Source organism: Somniosus microcephalus, chromosome 30, assembly GCF_052327205.1.
Source record: "Somniosus microcephalus isolate GS21.2 chromosome 30, FLI_Smic_1.0, whole genome shotgun sequence".
Classification (NCBI taxonomy): domain Eukaryota; kingdom Metazoa; phylum Chordata; class Chondrichthyes; order Squaliformes; family Somniosidae; genus Somniosus; species Somniosus microcephalus.
Genome location: NC_141016.1, coordinates 27,526,303 through 27,543,502, shown reverse-complemented (window position 1 = coordinate 27,543,502; position 17,200 = coordinate 27,526,303). Strand labels below are relative to the sequence as shown.

Here is a 17,200-nt window from a genome sequence, read left to right as displayed (position 1 = left end):
GCTTCCCCTTAAATGCTATTTGCCATAACTACTCCATGTGGGAGCAAGTTCCACATTCTAACCACTTTCTGGATAAGGAAGTTTCTCTTGAATTCCTAATGGACTATTGGTGATTATCATATTTATGGCCCCTAGTTTTGGACTTCCCCACATTTTCTATGTTTATCCCATCAAACCCCTTCATAATTTAAAAGACCTGTATTAGGTCACCTGTCAGACTTCTCTTTTCTAAAGAGCCCCAGCCTGTTCAGTCTTTCCTGATAGTTATAGCCTTTCAGTTCTGGTATCATCCCTGTGAATCTTTTTTGCACCTTCCCCAGTGCCTCTATATCCTTTTTATAATATGGAGACCAGAACAAATAAGGAGGTTGTTCCTCATTAAAACCATACATTGTCAATTGATAGCATTATAATCCTGTCTAATGTCATAATGTTGGAAAATAATCCCTCCCATTCAGAGGAGCTGGGGCCCACACAGTAACATTTGTAATGTTAGACTTGAACCATGATGGTAAAGTTCCACTAGGAAAGTTGTAAAAAGGGGTGTTGGAACAATGTCTCAGTGTTCAGTGACTCTCAAGCTTTGCTCTTGGACTTTATCAATCCAAACCTTTTTCTAACATACTTCCAGACGTGATGCATTGTTAGGTGAATATTGTTTGACTTGACCGTGCTTACTTTCAGGCGCAGTGAATGATATGCCCTAAAGATATGACTAATTAGCTGTACAAGCTCTGTCTCTCTCAACACCCCAGTTATATTGTGGAGCCACTTCCAGTGTAAGCAGTTGTGCAAAATGAAGGGCACTGACTAACTTTTGTTCTACAGCGGGAATGCAGATGCATGAAACTTGTGCATGAGGCAGTTGCTTTATGTTTCTAGCGTCTAGGAATGCAGGCTAGCTATGTGTAAATTGAAGGCCCACCTTGCCCTTGGCTAGACAAATGGGTGACCCTGACAGCAAGGGACAGCGCTGGCCATTTAGGTTTGGAGCTGTCCCCTACTTCTGGAGGTAAACTGCTCCATACCTTAAGTCTGCGTCTGAGAGCAGTACCGCAATATAAATCGGAACATAATAAAAGCAACAGGCTAGCATGAAACACACAACAGAGAGAACAATCTTTTGCAGATTGCTTTATTTGGCATCAGAAGATGGAATGTCTTTTATTGCAGTAGGGTGGAACCACACAGGGATTTGAATGAAATTTGTGCAGTTGGACTTTTCCAATGTGCTAAACACTTGCAGTGTCATATCGACTCCTGTTTACAATAACATTTAATGAATATGGTACCACTAGAAGCACGCTGCAGTTCCATGGAGCTGGAGTTTATACTTGTTTTCTTTCAAAGTTTAAGGCATGTATTCCTCTGCAATAAATTCCACAGCTGTTCCTCACACACAAGCTGTAAGTAGCATCATGCATCACAGTCTCAGAAGATTATTACAAGTTAATAACTTAGTTCCTCACTTCACTTTACAGATCCTTGGCATTTTATAGTTTTAGAAACACACTACACATCCCCCTTTTCTACTAACTTTTCTGTGGGTTGGGTTGAAACTCTTATTTCACCATCACATCTACTTATTTTTTTACATTTCCCAGCATTGTAGAGACAAAGAAAAACTCCAAGTGCCGAAAATCTGCAACCACAGCAAAAAAATGCTTGTCATCAGCACCTGAAAGAGAAATAAACAAGCCAACATCTTAAGCATGACTCCTGGTCAGAACTGGCACTGTAAGAAGAGACGAGACCTTTAGCAGCACGGACTGAAGCGAAGGGAGGACAAATGGGGGTCAAAAGTACAGACAGTCCACGGCTTCTGTACAGGCTGTTCATTTGTAACGTGCGATTTTGAGGAGCTATAAATTATGTTTTTATACACAAAGGGGAACTAACGAATATGGCAAAAATATTTAACAATTGGTTTGACCAGATAACCCACATGGCAATATCACAACAACTGGATTGCATTGGTGAGTACCACACAGGTAGAGTTATTGTGTATCTCACTATCTGGGGCAGGAAATAGCCACTCCTAATAAGCCTTCTGGTTTCCCCCTTTTTTTTTTCCTTTCATTGTACCTCCCTATATTTTGCAATTCTTTTGAAAAATTATTTTTCATGAATTTTTGTGCTCATCAAGGATATCAGTGCTGGGGAATAGAACATTCGTTTCATTTCAGACATCCAGTGACAGTACATCAAGTATTCTCTGATCAGGTGTAGCATGGCAAGATGCAGAATTAAGCTCTCTCTACCATGCTCCAACACTATACCTCAGCTCAGTGCACCAGTGGCATTCCTCCATTCACACAACAGCCATTCTGTGGCTTCTCTGAAGGAAATGGCCATAAGTGCCAAGGTTGGGGCAGTTTTGTTGAATGTACCCTTGCCCGCTAGGACAGTGGTTCTCAAACTTCTTTGGTTGAAGGACCACTTTTCAAATGGATTAGGAATCATGTACCCTCCCCCCCCGGCCCCAATCTAAATTATACTACATAATACTCATAATATGAAAGTGCTGCATGGAAAGAGTGTTTTAGTAATGCTTTTAAAAAAGGTATTTACTCAGACATCAGGGTGTGCCCGATTCTTACTTCAGAGTCTATCCTTAACACTATAATTGATCAACGTTTTGGCACCCACCAGCAGCCTTGGTAAGTGCTGGTCTACCTGCCGATCTTCGTGTCGCTCCCAGCGCTCCTACATGCGTGCTCCCCTCCTGGGTGAGACAGCCAGCCCACTGCGCGGCACCTGTGGCGGCCGCACTCGCTTACTCCGTCAAGAGTAAGCGAATGAGCGGCGGCTGGAGGCCGGCTTGGTGCGAGGCGGGAGCGGAGTGTGGGCGCCCCATGCCCCGTAAGGCCAGCTATGCTCGTTACTCACATTATTTTGCATAACCCCCCCCCTCCCTCTCCCTTGGAAAGTATCTATGGACCCCAGTTTGAGAACCACTGCTCCAGGAAATGAGCTGAAACTTTACGACCTTAATAGCCAGTAGACAAAGCTGACTTTCATCCTCTCTGTTTAGATTTGAATCTAGGCCACACAGATGACAATGTCTGATTATACTTCTGTGAAGCGCCTTGGGATGTTTTCTGACATTAAAGGCGCTGTATAAAGGCAAGTTGTTGTTGTATTTGTACTAATCATAACCTAAATAGGTCAACAAAGAGAGAGAACGCACTCCCTCAAATGTAGAACAGCCTCTGGTTCTCTTTTCTGTAATTGGCAATCCTTATTTTGCAAACATCGACATAAAATCACATTATAAATACTGTATAAATAAATATCAAGGATACTGATATAGTTCAGTACTTATTGAGAACCTTCAGCGACATCACTGAAGGTGATAAATTATAAATATGATTATTTAAAACAAGAATACATCAGATTAGTTTGTTAACCTGATTAATTATAGCTAACTAAACTATCTTTGAATATGTTGGACTTATTATATCTAGAATCTAGGAGTGTTGTGTTGTAATAATCCTGACTGTTTTCTGTAAGCAGTGTGATGACTGGTAAAATATCCTACATTTTAGCTAGAAACTGTTTTCAATGTTTTTTCTTTGGGGATGAGGGGAATGGGAAGGAACAGCAGATTGAATGATTTAAAAAAAATTAATTCTTGCTCTGCATTTTTTCCGGCTCCTCCTCATCCGAAGACTTCTCATCCTTTTTTGAGGCTGCTGTTTTCTCTGTGACGTCCCCTCCCGTGGTTTTCCTGAAGTTGGAAGCAGCAAAGGTCTTTGTCCCGGACAAGATGGTGGAGGAGTAGGAATAGGTGGGGTTCAGGAACGCAGAGGTACTGCCACTTATTGTGGTCAGCCGAGTCTCCTCGCCCTCCAGGAGTTTCCTTTTAAAAAAAAAAAACACATTTAAAATTAAAAACTGTATGTGATTAAAATACACTGCTTTTTGGGACAAAATATATTTTAATGCTTTCTAATGCTTACTCAGCACAGGCACAATGGACTGAATGGCCTCCTTCTGTGCTGTCTGGTACTACTTGTAATTCACAGAGAGCAGGCAGGATTTGTGTGTGCCGGGTCAGGGGGTGTTTGAATACGAGTTTGCCAAACCAAACTACTTGAAAAAGGTCCATTTTTCCAAATAGGAATTTCACAATAAGATTCAAATAAAAGCATTATTACTTCCAGTAATCTAACAATTTAAATAAAGCAAATGAAAAGAAAAGAAAGACTTTTTGTTTGACAAAACTAATGTACAAAGTCCATTGTACGTTATCAATAACTTTGCTAATACTTACTGCAATATCCTGGCGAACATTTAGAAGCACAACTAATCAGTCTTCACTGGGCGAATTGCATGAATGACCAGCTCTGGAAGAAAATCTGTTGTTTCTGTGTTTCTAGTAAGAGATCTAAGGCACTTTCTTTCAAAAGAAGGACTGGTCCAATTTAAAAAATACAATTTCGAGGGATGTTTGAACACCCCCCACCTGCTTCAGCTCATTCGGTTAAATACTAGAGTTCCCTTTGGTAAATGCTTGCTATTACACATAAGCACAATGTAAGAGTCAGCTGGCTTGGTTAATAAGTACATGGAGACATCATTACATTCAGAGGTTTACCTGTATGCAGCTATTTCGATGTCCAGTGCCATCTTGACATTGAGCAAGTCTTGGTACTCTCTCAGGTGGCGAGACATTTCATTCTTTGTTGATCTCAAAGCGTTTTCAAGCTGGTTGATGGTCTCCTGTTGAATTTAAAAGGTAGCACAGTCAGGCTACAGTTTAACAGTTTTGGTTTTCCATGTGCTGAGTAATGCGAATCCGTAAAATTGAATGGAAAATAATTGCACAGAATATCACCACATCACTGAGCACACATCTTCAATTCAGATGTCAAGGAGAACCTGTGCCATTTCAATTCAAAATGGAAAGACTGGGCGGCATTTCAAATGTGTCAGCCATGGCTCAGTTGGTAGCACCCTCGCCTCGGAGTCAGATGGTCGTGGGTTCAAGTCCCACTCCAGAGACTTGAACACAAGAATCTAGGCCGACACTCCAATGCAGTACTGAGGGAGTGCCGCACTGACGGAGGTGTCGTCTTTGGGATGAGATGTTAAACGGAGGCTCCGCCTGCTCTGTCAGGTGGATATAAAAGATACCGCGGCCACTATTTCGAAGAAGAGCAGGGGAGTTCTCCCTAGTGTCCTGGCCAATAATTATCCCTCAACCAACATCACTAAAAAAAATTATCTGGTCATCATCACATTGCTGTTTGTGGGACCTTGCTGTGTGCAAATTGGCTGCTGCGTTAACTACATTACAACAGTGACTACAATTCAAAAATACTTCATTGGCTGTAAAGCACTTTGGGATGTCTGGTGGTTGTGAAAGGTGCTATATAAATGCAAGTCTTTCTGTCTTTCTTTAACCAAGGACAATGGGTAAAAGAAGGACCTGCAGTCATGATGTCTCAAAGCTCATGTGCAATAAACTGTGTGATGAGATGAGTGGTTATTAGTCTGTTGTGGCTGTTTGAAACCATCTACCTCAACAGGCATCGGGGATTGATTTAATGTCTTATCCTACAGCTGACAAGGTGGCTACAGCACTGAAGTATCAATCTAGATGATGTCATCGAGACCCGGACTGAGGCTTAAACCCGTAACTCCCTAACCCGGGATTGAGAGTACTACCAGCAGAGCCAAGCTGGCACTGAACCGGGAAATGGAGAATACAGTTGTTCTAAAATCTGCCACTATAGGTGAGAGTGAACTGCAACCTTCAACTCCACACCCACCTCAAGGCTAACTGCCAATTCTAACACGCAGGCATATGCGTGTAAAAGCTGCTATCAGATGTGCAACCTAAATGCATTGGAGCCCATACGAGCCAATTCCCTTTTGATTTGCAATGTAGGAGTCATAAAAATTATTAGTTGCAAAAAGAAATTGAGAAACGTGTACATGTATACACTGCATACACACATGAATGTGTATGCACTGCATATACACAACATGCATTTACAGTGCAGGTGCAGATCTTTGGCTTGGGTGTCTAAGATGTGTTAACGGCACATGTAGCCTTGAAGAGGACAATGAGAAATTGCACTGCACATACTGTTGCCAAGAATGGAGGTATTGAAATTATGGAGGAGATTTTTGGTTTACCACACAGTGGTTTACAGTTACACTGCTTCAATTGAATTAAGTAGGAAATACACATTGTGCTCAATGGTAAAATCCAATTTAGAATCTCCTACAGGAAGAATCATCCCATATTGTTCCACAAGGAAGTGGATTAATTTACAAATGTGGTGAATGCAACTTCCTCAATTGAATATAAACTACGGAGCTTTAACATTTATCAATATAGAATCAGGCCCTCCAAAATCAAATAGCATGACCACACTCATCACTGAGCCCACACACAAAGAACTTCTACTTGAGCAAGGTACCAGAGGGTTGCAAGCACGTGTGGAACCTTACCCCAGTGAGGGAAAAACTGGGAATAGAACTCATTCATACATTTCACAAGCTGCTTTTATTCCACATCCAGCCAACTGCATCAGGGCCATGTAATGCATTCTGGAATAGAGTGTGGGGTTTGCATTTCTCTAACTGAAAACACCTACAATTTGCATTTATATAGCACATTTAACATAGTAAAACGCCCCAAGGCATAAATCAGACAATATTTTACACCAAGCCAAAGGAGATATTAGGACAGGTGAATTAGGTTTTAAGGAGCATCTTAAAGGAGGAGAGTGTGATGGAGAGACTAAGGGGTTTAGAGAGGAAATCCCAGAGGGAGGGACTTAGGTGGCTGAAGTTATGGCCCTGAAGCAATGGGGGATGCACAAGAGACCATAATCCCAGGAACAGAGAGTGGGGAAAGGATAGCTCCTTTGGTTGGAGGAGTTTACCGAGATGGGGGCGTGAGACAGTGAAGGGATTTTAACAGGAGGATGAGAATTTTAAACTCGAGGCGTTGACGGAAGGGGAGCCCATGTAGGTCAGTGAGGACAGGGGTGATGGGTGAGCAGGACTTGACGCGTGCTGCCTGAGTAATCAATGACTACCTGCAGGTTGTTGATCTCGGCATCGTGTCTCTCCTCCATCTCCTGCAGTTGTTTCTCCAGAGAATCGTTGGTGCTTTTGATGGCTTCGATTTCAATGTTCCGAGTCTGTAACTGGCGCCGATACTCTGAAATCTCCTCTCTGGCCGCTCGGGCTGCCTCATTACCGCGTGCTGCATTCTCCGTGAAGTTGGAAAATTTGGATTTGTACCACTCTTCCGCAGTCTGCTGGTTCTTGGACGCTATGATCTCGTACTGGGACCTGATCTCCTTTAGAGCAGCTGTCAGATCTGGCTTGCTCACCTCGATCTCTACAGACACCTTGACAAAACAATTGGAGGAGAAATAATGGATTAAGTTCAGAGGTGTGTGAACTTGAAGCATAAACCACCTAGGCCAATTTAGCAATGGCAATGAGTCTGTGGGAAACATTTATCGTTTGGACTGTAGACATTTTACCTGGAAAATGGAAAGTACGTGTTCTTGCACTCCCACCACCTAATCAGTAACCATGAGAATAGTAACAGAATTTGTATTTGTGGAGCAGTAATCACAGACTCAGAGCACTTTAATGAACTGCATTGAAGTGCAGTGACTGCTATGTCGACAGATGTGCCTGTCGTTCTGTGCCAGCAAGGTCACACAAACAGCAGTGAGATGATCAATCTGGTTTAGTATTGATGGAGAGAGGAAGGTTGGACAGGACACTGGGAGAATTCTCTGCTCTTGAATAGTGCCGTGGGATTTTTACAGTCAGCCTTTTCCACCAGAACAGATAGGCAGGGCCTTGGTTTCACATCACATCTGAAGGACGTTAATGGTGGAGGCATTGCAAGGTGTAGCCCTAAGCCATAAAAGAGCAGATGGTCTCAGGTTTGACTCAGAGTCTGTGCTGATATAGCTGGCCTCAGCCGAGACAATCGCCTCCCGATTGCATTTTAATGACTCCCATTGGAAGCTGTGGCTGTGTGGACATTGGGTTAAGATAGGATTGGGCTTGACTGTGGTGCCTTGCCATAGACGAATAACTTACCGACACTCATACACGAGAATGGCGCCTTGGGTGAAACACAAGAGGGCTGGGAAACTACCCCAGGAAGGGCCAACGCCATCGGGGGGGGGGGGGGGGCAGTGCGGAATTATAAAACAAAATGCATGCAGTGTAAAGGCACCCAAGAACATTGTTGGCTGCCCCATTCCATCTAACTTGGCTGCAGTGGGGATGACCCATGGTAAATAAAACACAATATGTTTGTTAAACTGATAGAAACATAGAAGATAGGAGCAGGAGTAGGCCATTCGGCCCCTCGAGCCTGCTCCGCCATTTAATGAGATCATGGCTGATCATTCAAATTCAGTACCCTGTCCCTGCCTTCTCCCCATATCCCTTTAGCCTTAAGAAATATATCTAACTCCTTCTTGAATATATTTAATGAATTGGCCTCTACTGCCTTCTGTGGTAGAGAATTCCACAGGTTCACCACTCTGGGTGAAGAAATTCCTCCTCATCTCAGTCCTAAATGGCTTACCCCTTATCCTTAGGCTGTGACCCCTGGTTCTGGACTCCCCGACCATCGGGAGCATCCTTCCTGCATCTAGTCCTGTTAGAATTTTATAAGTTTCAATGAGATCCCCTCTCATTCTTCTAAACTCCAGCGAGTATAAGCCGAATTGACCCAATCTCTCCTCATACGTCATTCCTGCCATCCCAGGTATCAGTCTGGTGAATCTTCGCTGCACTCCCTCCATGGCAAGAACATCCTTCCTCAGATAAGGATGATGTCTTTCCATTTGAAGAATGGGTGCCTTTTCATTTCTGGGATCTCGCTATGAGTTTCTAATACAGCCCAGTCAGGTGGGATGATAATCTCCACCCTCTGCTGCCCTGTAAGTAAAATCAGTTTAGGGAGCCCCAGTGCCCAGTGGATCTGAACGGGAATTCAGCGCTGAATTGGCCAGTTGCACTCAGAGAGGCAAGGATGACTGCATTGGAAAGCAGAGGTGCCACACTGGTGCAACAGAGGTTGTGTTTTGGGGCAGATTGTTGGAGTTTAATGGTGCAAGTGCTTGGTGCTGTTGCTGGGATGTGAATACTTGATGCGGTTATGGAGTATAAGATGGAGGGTAGTGTCCCACAGCCAGCCACTGACATCCTTGAGAAGAGCAAAGCTCAGCAACAATGTGACCCGATAAACTTAGCATTCTCTACCATCCAAGTGCAGGATCTGCAGGAGGTAGAAGGGAGAGGGAACCACAGAGGCTGTGGGTCTTTGAGATTCACTCGACCAGGACCATAAAAAAAAAACGGTCGCCATTCTTGTGTTTGACCACAGTGACACCTCTTTGGCCCAGTCTGTGAGTTGCCCCTGGTGCTTGTACACAGATTATCATAGAATCAGGAAGCACAGGAGGAGGCCATTCGGCCCATTGTGCTTGTGCCGGCTCTTTGAAAGAGCTCTCCAATTAGTCTCACTCCCCCCCACCTCTTTCCCCACAGCCCCGCAAATTTTTCTGCCTTCAAATATTTATCCAATTCGCCTTTGAAAATTACTATCGAATCTGCTTCCATCGCCCTTTCAGGCTGATGATCATGTTTTGCAAACCCGGTCATCAGTTAATTCTGAACGTGGAGAAGCGTTGCCTTGATTTGTCAATTGTTAAAACAGCGATTCTTTGAAGGTGACAGCATTTTTGCAGAGCAGAGTTTTATATAAAATATCGCATAGTATAAAATATAAAACAGCGAGTGAACCAGCCCGAAATGTAAAAACCACCCCATTTAAAAAATAAATAATTCACGCGCAATTTACTGTTCATTTCTTAATAATTGTATCACGTTGTTAAAATCAACATTTCACTGGCATCAAAATTAGAGAAAGATATTGACTCGGGTCGTTAACTAAAAGCTTAATGGATTATCTTCCTTATTAAGCACGATTTTGTTTGGCAGGACACTTTCTGATGGTTAAAATATTGAGAAGGAAAAAAATGCATCTTTGATTTTTTGTTTAAACCAGCAGGTGAATTGAAGGCGAGGTGTTCTCCATCGTTGCCCGCGGTCCAGCGCTGCTGTGCTTTGTTCTAAAATGACAGGACCTTCATAAATCAGCGAGTTGGTGCAGAATCGGAGACTGCAGCAGCCCTGCATCCCCTTGGACCGTGCACAGACCTCATGGGGAAGGGGGGGGGAAGGGGGGGGGGAGACACAAGACCCACTGCATTTCTGGTATTACTGAATTAAATAAACATTTGACCGGTTGGGCCACAGCAATATTTGCGGGATCCATACCTGGGACGCCTGCAGCGTGGCTTGCAATTCCGCCAGGTCCTCTTCGTGAATCTTCCTCATGAAGGCGATCTCGTCCAGCAGAGATTCGATCTTCTTCTCCTGCTCCAGCCTGGCCAAGGTGGCGAGGTCCACCTCCTTCCGGCAGGCCTGGAGCGCCGACTCGGCCTCGGCCCGCAGCCGGAGCTCCTCCTGGTGCTTGTCCCGGAGCGTGTGCAGGCAGCGGGCCAGGTGCTCGCAGTCCAGCTGGGCCTGGCTCCTCTCGTGGCTCAGCTCCTCCACCTTGGTCCGCAGGTCGCGGATCTCCTGCTCGTAGATCTGGTTGAGGCGGGACGGCTCGCTCTGCCTCTGCCTCAGCAGGGACACCTCGGCCTCCAGCAGCTTGTTCTGCTGCTCCAGGTGCCGCACCTTGTCGATGTAGCTGACGAACCGGTCGTTGAGCCCCTGGAGCTGTTCCTTCTCGTTGGTCCTGATGATCTTGAACTCGTTGTTGACGGCGGTGCACTGGGACAAGTCGAAGCCGTCGGAGGGAAGGGAATAGCCGCTGGCCTTCTTGTAGGAGGACGGGGCCAGGCTTTTGGACAGCGACACCCTGATCCCCGAGCTCCTGGACGGGCTGCTGGAGGACAAGCGGCCGGACCAACGAGGGCAGTCCTCGAAAACCTTCCGGTAAGAACCGTGGTAATACTCGGCGGCGTAGCTCATCCTGGAAGCAGTGGCTCCGACTGAGTGGTGCAAGGGGAGAGGAAACGGGCAAAAGGCACCTCTACAAAGCGCCGCGTCCTCCTTTTGTAGCCGACACGTAAGATCCCAGAGCGAATCTGCAGACTTGAACACGCCCATTCTCATCCCCATAAAAAACTACCCCTGCAACCACCCAGAGAAGCTCTTCACACGAAGATTGCAAAGCTTGCATCTATCTCCACCTTGCGGCCTCACGTTTAAGCAGCTGGCTGATTTTCTCACCCTCAGCGGCAAATATACACAATAATGTCAATGTTTAATAAATAATACACAACAAGGGAAGACATGCAATAGGCTTTTAGGAAGTGAAGAGACGAAATTAGAAGGCAGTGCATCTGTTGAAATGCAGTACCACTTGGAGCTGGTTTTATTCATTTTCAGAGAGATGCACGGTGTCACATTTAAATATAAATCACACCAGGTCCTGTGGGAGATATGAAGCACTTGATGCGCAATTAAAATCTGAGTTTATTTGCCTTTGTCCAGCCTGTGGACAGTAATCAAATCAAACGGGCAAGCGTGCCTGTTTCAAGCACTGCACATAATCTATTCAAGCCCAAATATTACCGTCGGGAGGTTAACGGATGAACACAACTGGCTGGTAGGGTTTTACTAGATTAATGGCTCAGTTAATGTAACTTGTCATGCCAATAAAGCGATTTGAATTGAATTAATGCCCCAGGGTGGGTTTAAACCTCCCTTCACTAACATCACCCACAGCAACCTGTGAACTTTGAAATCTTTGCTTTCATTCCCCCACATCCACGAATGGAAGGAGGCTGAAATTTTGCTTGTCTTTTTAAATGGAATTTCGAAACATTTTCCCCCTCTTCCTACCTTACAGTTACTTATAAGTTTGCAACTAAACATCTCTGTATTGTTTGTCTGGAGTTATTCTTGAATCGCCCCCACCCCACTTACAGAATTGCGTGGTGATCAAATGACAATGTAGCCGCTAGAATTGACAGCGCTGGGATCAGATGAGGAATACCCTTCAGTCCTTCTGATCCCATCCTTCGGAATACCAATCCCAGCGTCTTGCCATTGCAGCATCTCACTGTCCTTGAAACTCAGACCCCGGAGCTGCAGTCTGGATTCCAGCCAGGCAGTTCACATTGCGAGGCTGGAACCTCAGTTGTTCAGTCAAGGAGATGGCACTGCATAGCAACGCACAAAGGCCTCTCCCAGCAACGGATACCTGGGATGGCAGGAATGACGTATGAGGAGAGATTGGGTCGATTAGGCTTATATTCGTTAGAGTTTAGAAAAATGAGAGGGGATCTCATTGAAACTTATAAAATTCTAACAGGACTAGACAGACTAGATGCAGGAAGGATGTTCCCGATGGTCGGGGAGTCCAGAACCAGGGGTCACAGTCTAAGGATAAGGGGTAAGCCATTTAGGACTGAGATGAGGAGGAATTTCTTCACCCAGAGAGTGGTGAACCTGTGAAATTCTCTACTACAGAAGGCAGTTGAGGCCAATTCATTAAATATATTCAAGAAGGAGTTAGATATATTTCTTAAGGCTAAAGGGATCAAGGGATATGGGGAGAAAGCAGGGACAGGGTACTGAATTTGGATGATCAGCCATGATCTCATTGAATGGCGGAGCAGGCTCGAGGGGCCGAATGGCCTACTCCTGCTCCTATCTTCTATGTTTCTATGTTAACTCAAATTTATATTTTTCAAGTGCCTAGGGGGAGCATCCCTGCTCGCCAAACATTGGCCCCGATTTTAACTCCAGGTGGATTCCTCGCCCAGGCCTGAGTTAAAATTACAGTCGGGTCTCAATTTATGTCACTGGGCCGCAACATGCCTATGTTGGCTCCAGACCTGTGCCCTTGCTGCCTGCTCAGGCGAGCAGGTTAAAATTGCAGATGTTGCGATCACGGCGGCTTTGGGACAGGTAATAGTCAGAGGCGATTTTAACCCCCCGCCCGCCAGGTTTCTGCTGAGCGAGTGGGGTTAAAATCACCCCCACTTCACAGCAGGCGTGTTTGAAACGTGTCTCGACCCCAATACTGGTAGCAATCTCACACTGACAGTGTTTCACGGAGATCTAGAATGGTAGCCGGGATGAGGGACAGCAGTTATGTGGAGAGACTGGGGTTGTTCTCCTTAGAACAGGGAAGGTTAAGGGGAGATTTAATAGAGGTGTTCAAATTGTGAGGGATTTTGAGTAAATGAGGAGAAACTTTCCAGTGGCAGGAGGGTCAGTAACCAAAGGACACAGATTTAGGATAATTGGCAAAAGAACTGGGGAGGGTGGGGGGGGGGGGGTGGATGGAGATGATAATTTTTTTATACAGCGAGTTGTTGTGATCTGCAATGCACTGCCTCAAAGGGCGGTGATGGCAGATTCAGTCGGAACTTTTAAAGAGGAATTGGATAAATATTTGAAAAGGAAAGATATAAGATATGCAGGGCTATGGGGGAAGAGCAAGGGAGTGGGGCTAATTGGAAAGCTCTTTCAAAGAGCCGGCACAGGCACGATGGGCCGAAAGGCCTCCTTCTGTGCTGTATCATTCTGTGATTCAAGTCATAGGGAAATTAAGAACAGGAAAGAGAGAGAAATATGTACCAACTCATCTCACACTGGGTAAATCCCAACTGTGTCAGGAAGCATCCAGATTAATTTAACTGCTGCAAATACCTACATCACACAGATTTAATGACACGCCAGTCCCCTGATTGATCAGCAAGTACCTACATTCCCCAAGACACTGCTCCATTCGTCTAATAAGCCTGAAAGCTCAAAGCGTTGCTGCTCACATTCACGGCTCTAATTTCCAATGGGAATAATGGATGATCGTTCTGGTCCTGGGCTGGGTCGGGAGTAGTGTAGTTCTCCATGTACTTTAACTAGCTTCCTGTCCCTTATTTGACCTGGCAGATACTCAGCGCAGGGCGGTTTAGAGAACCTGCTGGGACACTGCACATGGAGGTCTGCTGTGATTAGATGTTAATAAACACCAAGGGAGCCCCACATATACCAGGCATGCTAAACTAAATTCCAGCAACTGCTGCATTTTAACGCCATGACAAGTTCCCTCGTTGCATCTCATTAAACTGATGTCTCAGTAAATATTGATTGGTGTTTAATTAAAATCAATATCTGACAAACAGAGATTGTTCTATTTTTGATCTGGCTGCAAACAGTTTGGGGATACACTGAGAGTGAGAATTGTGACCAGAAAGACTGAGACGGATTGAAAATTTATTTAAATATGCACAAGCCGATCTCCCGTGGCAGTGCTCTGGAACCTGGGGCACGGTTGTGATGTTTGCCTTCTCAGATGGAGCTGTTGGTTTAAGCTGTTGTGGAGTATTTTAAACCAACACTCGACACAAGGTTTTCAGATCGAGAGTCAAGTTGTCTTTATTCCACCGGTGGGGAGACAGTCTGCTCTGTCTTAGCCAGACTTTTCCAAATTGTTACAGCAAACACTACATTTTTATACATTCAAATAAGCATGGCAGCCTCATGCACAATTCATTTCTGCAACCTGATTGGACCTTGGCCCGCATGCATCTACACTGATTGGTTGCCTATGCCGCGTTACATTAAAGTACCGCCTTTATTACCGGAAAAGTATATGTCCGTTATCCCACAAGCTGTTGTTGCACCTCTGACCTTTGTTTATGCCAGATGGGGTCTCATCAACATTGTACTTCTGACTCATTATCCTCCTTTCCTGCCTCTCTAGGCCGCTTTACTTCCAACCCATTGTTTTACTTTCCTGCCAGAACAGAACTTACATCCTCTAGGCCTCTTATGGTTCCACGTTATACAGTTTGCAGTCATCAGTCATTCAAAATCGACATGTCATTCTTAGGTTATCTCAACTGCCAGTTCAGCAACTTAGAAAAAGCTTACTACTGCAGAGGCCTATTAGATTATTGTCTTTATTACACCATTTAGTGAAACTGCCAGCGATGTCAGTTTAACTCTTTCTCCACTGCAACGCGGGCCTGTGCCTTTAAGGCCACAGCTCAGGCACACTCTGAGGTCAATAAGAGGCCAACTGCTGAATGAAGGTTTTTTGTAACGCCCCAGCTCCAACCTGAGAAATACCAGCAGGACATGACTGGCTTTCTTTTAGTTTTTTTTGCATCTGTGACAAACTATGATACGTCTGAAGTGTGACAGATGTGCGCCAGAGATAAGGCTTTGATATAAATAAAATGAGATCAGTCTCACTTATTATGAAGGAGATTTAATTGGAAATTGCAGAGATTATTTTGCTAGATTTCACACTAAACAGGCTTAACCAGTGATTTATAACGGTTTAGCATAACTTCCTGACTTTTGTACGCTATGCCTCTATTTATAAAGCCCAGGATTCCATATGCTTTTTAAAAAAAAGACTTGTATTTATATAGCACCTTTCATGACCACCGGACGTCTCAAAGCGCTTTACAGCCAATTAAGTACTTTTTGGAGTGGAGTCACTGTTGTAATGTGGGAAACGCAGCAGCCAATTTGAGCACAGCAATCGCTCACAAACAGCAATGTGATGATGACCAGATAATCTGTTTTTGTTATGTTGATTGAAGGATAAATATTGGCCTCAGGACACCAGGGATAAATCCTCTGCTCTTCTTTGAAATAGTGCCATGGGATCTTTTACGTCCACCTGAGAGAGCAGACGGGACCTCGGTTTAACGTCTCATCTGAAAGACGACACCTCCGACAGTGCAGCACTCCCTCAGCACTGCACTGGGGTGTCAGCTTAGAATTTATGTGCTCAATCCCCTGGAGTGGGACTTGAACCCACAACCTTCGTGATTCGAGAGGCGAGTGTGCTACCCACTGAGCCACAGCTTAACAGTCTTAACAACCTGCCCTGCCACCTTCAAAGATTTGTGTACGTACACCCCCAGGTCTCTGTTCCTGCACCCCCTGTAAAATTGTACCATTGAGTTTATGTTGCCTCTCCTCATTCTTCCTACCAAAATGTATCACTTCACACTTCTCAGCATTAAATTTCATCTGCCATGTGTCTGCCCATTTCCTCCTGAAGTCTGTTACTACTCTCCTCACTGTTTACTACATTTCTGAGTTTTGTGTCATCCGCAAATTCTGATATTATGCTCTGTATACCCAATTTCAGGTCATTAATATATACAGTACACTCTTGTTTAAACGGCACTTAATCATCCGGAATACTTTAATAACCGGCAAAATAGATAGCCGGTAATCTTGCCGAATCCATCCAGCACTCGTTTTGCCGAGGCCGAGTCTCCCGCGGTGGCCGAGTTAGTCAGTGGTTTTTATTTTTGTTTGTGTTAAAAATTGCCTTGGTAGGTCTACCTCTCTGTTATGCAGAATTTTTCATCAACCGGCACCGTCCTGGTCCCGTAGGTGCCGGATAAGAAAGAGTTTACTGTATCAGAAAGAGCAGTGGTCCCAACACCGACCCCTGGGGGACATCACGGCATACTTCCTTCCAGTCTGAAAAACAACCGTTCACTAAAAAAGACAAGTTGTGACATTTTGGGTTGTTCACTTTAGCGCTTCTGTTAAGCTGCGGCTGTGGTCTGGAGGTCCCACGCAGGCCGCTCACTGGCTTTTACATGGGAGAAACTGTGCATGCGCGAAAATGTGAATGTGCCGCAGCAGCCAGTTAAAGGGGCCGCGCACCCCCAAAAAAATTACAGGGAACATTGGTTCATTTCATCTGAGCCATTCTGATGAAAGGGACACACCTAGAATGCCCCTCTTTACTTGACCTGCTGCAGATTTCTAACATTTTCTGTTCATAATTCAGACAAATAACAAAAGCCAAGTCTGATTTTCCATAATGATTGACAGACGAACAATGATGGACAGGAAAAGACCCTCTCTGGTCCATCCAGCCTGTCCTACTCAGCAGGCTTGTGCGCAACAGTCCACGCAACGGTCTGGAGGTCCAGCGCAGACCGCTCACCGGCTTTTACATGGAAGAAACCGCGCATGTGCGAAAAATGTGAATGGGCCGCGCAGCCAGTTAAAGGGACCACGCACGGAAAAAAAATTAGAGGGAACATGTGCATCACAGTATAGAAACTCCCCACTCCACCCGAAAGCCATTTAATTTCCTGGGAGAGGTGAAAAACCAGATAAAAACAAG

The 17,200-nt window shown here is 44.9% G+C and overlaps 1 protein-coding gene across 1 annotated transcript; it reads right to left on the bottom strand.

The window, feature by feature from the left end:
* Positions 1-1,119: 1,119 nt before the first annotated feature.
* On the bottom strand, positions 1,120-11,217 carry LOC147098047 (low molecular weight neuronal intermediate filament-like). The gene is made up of 4 exons (XM_085971271.1): positions 10,345-11,217; positions 7,059-7,376; positions 4,601-4,725; positions 1,120-3,862 (listed from the first exon to the last, which is right to left on the bottom strand). The coding sequence occupies exons 1-4, from the start codon at positions 11,194-11,196 to the stop codon at positions 3,628-3,630; spliced, it is 1,530 nt and encodes a 509-aa protein (XP_085827397.1). The 5' UTR covers positions 11,197-11,217; the 3' UTR covers positions 1,120-3,627.
* Between the last annotated feature and the right edge of the window lie 5,983 nt (positions 11,218-17,200).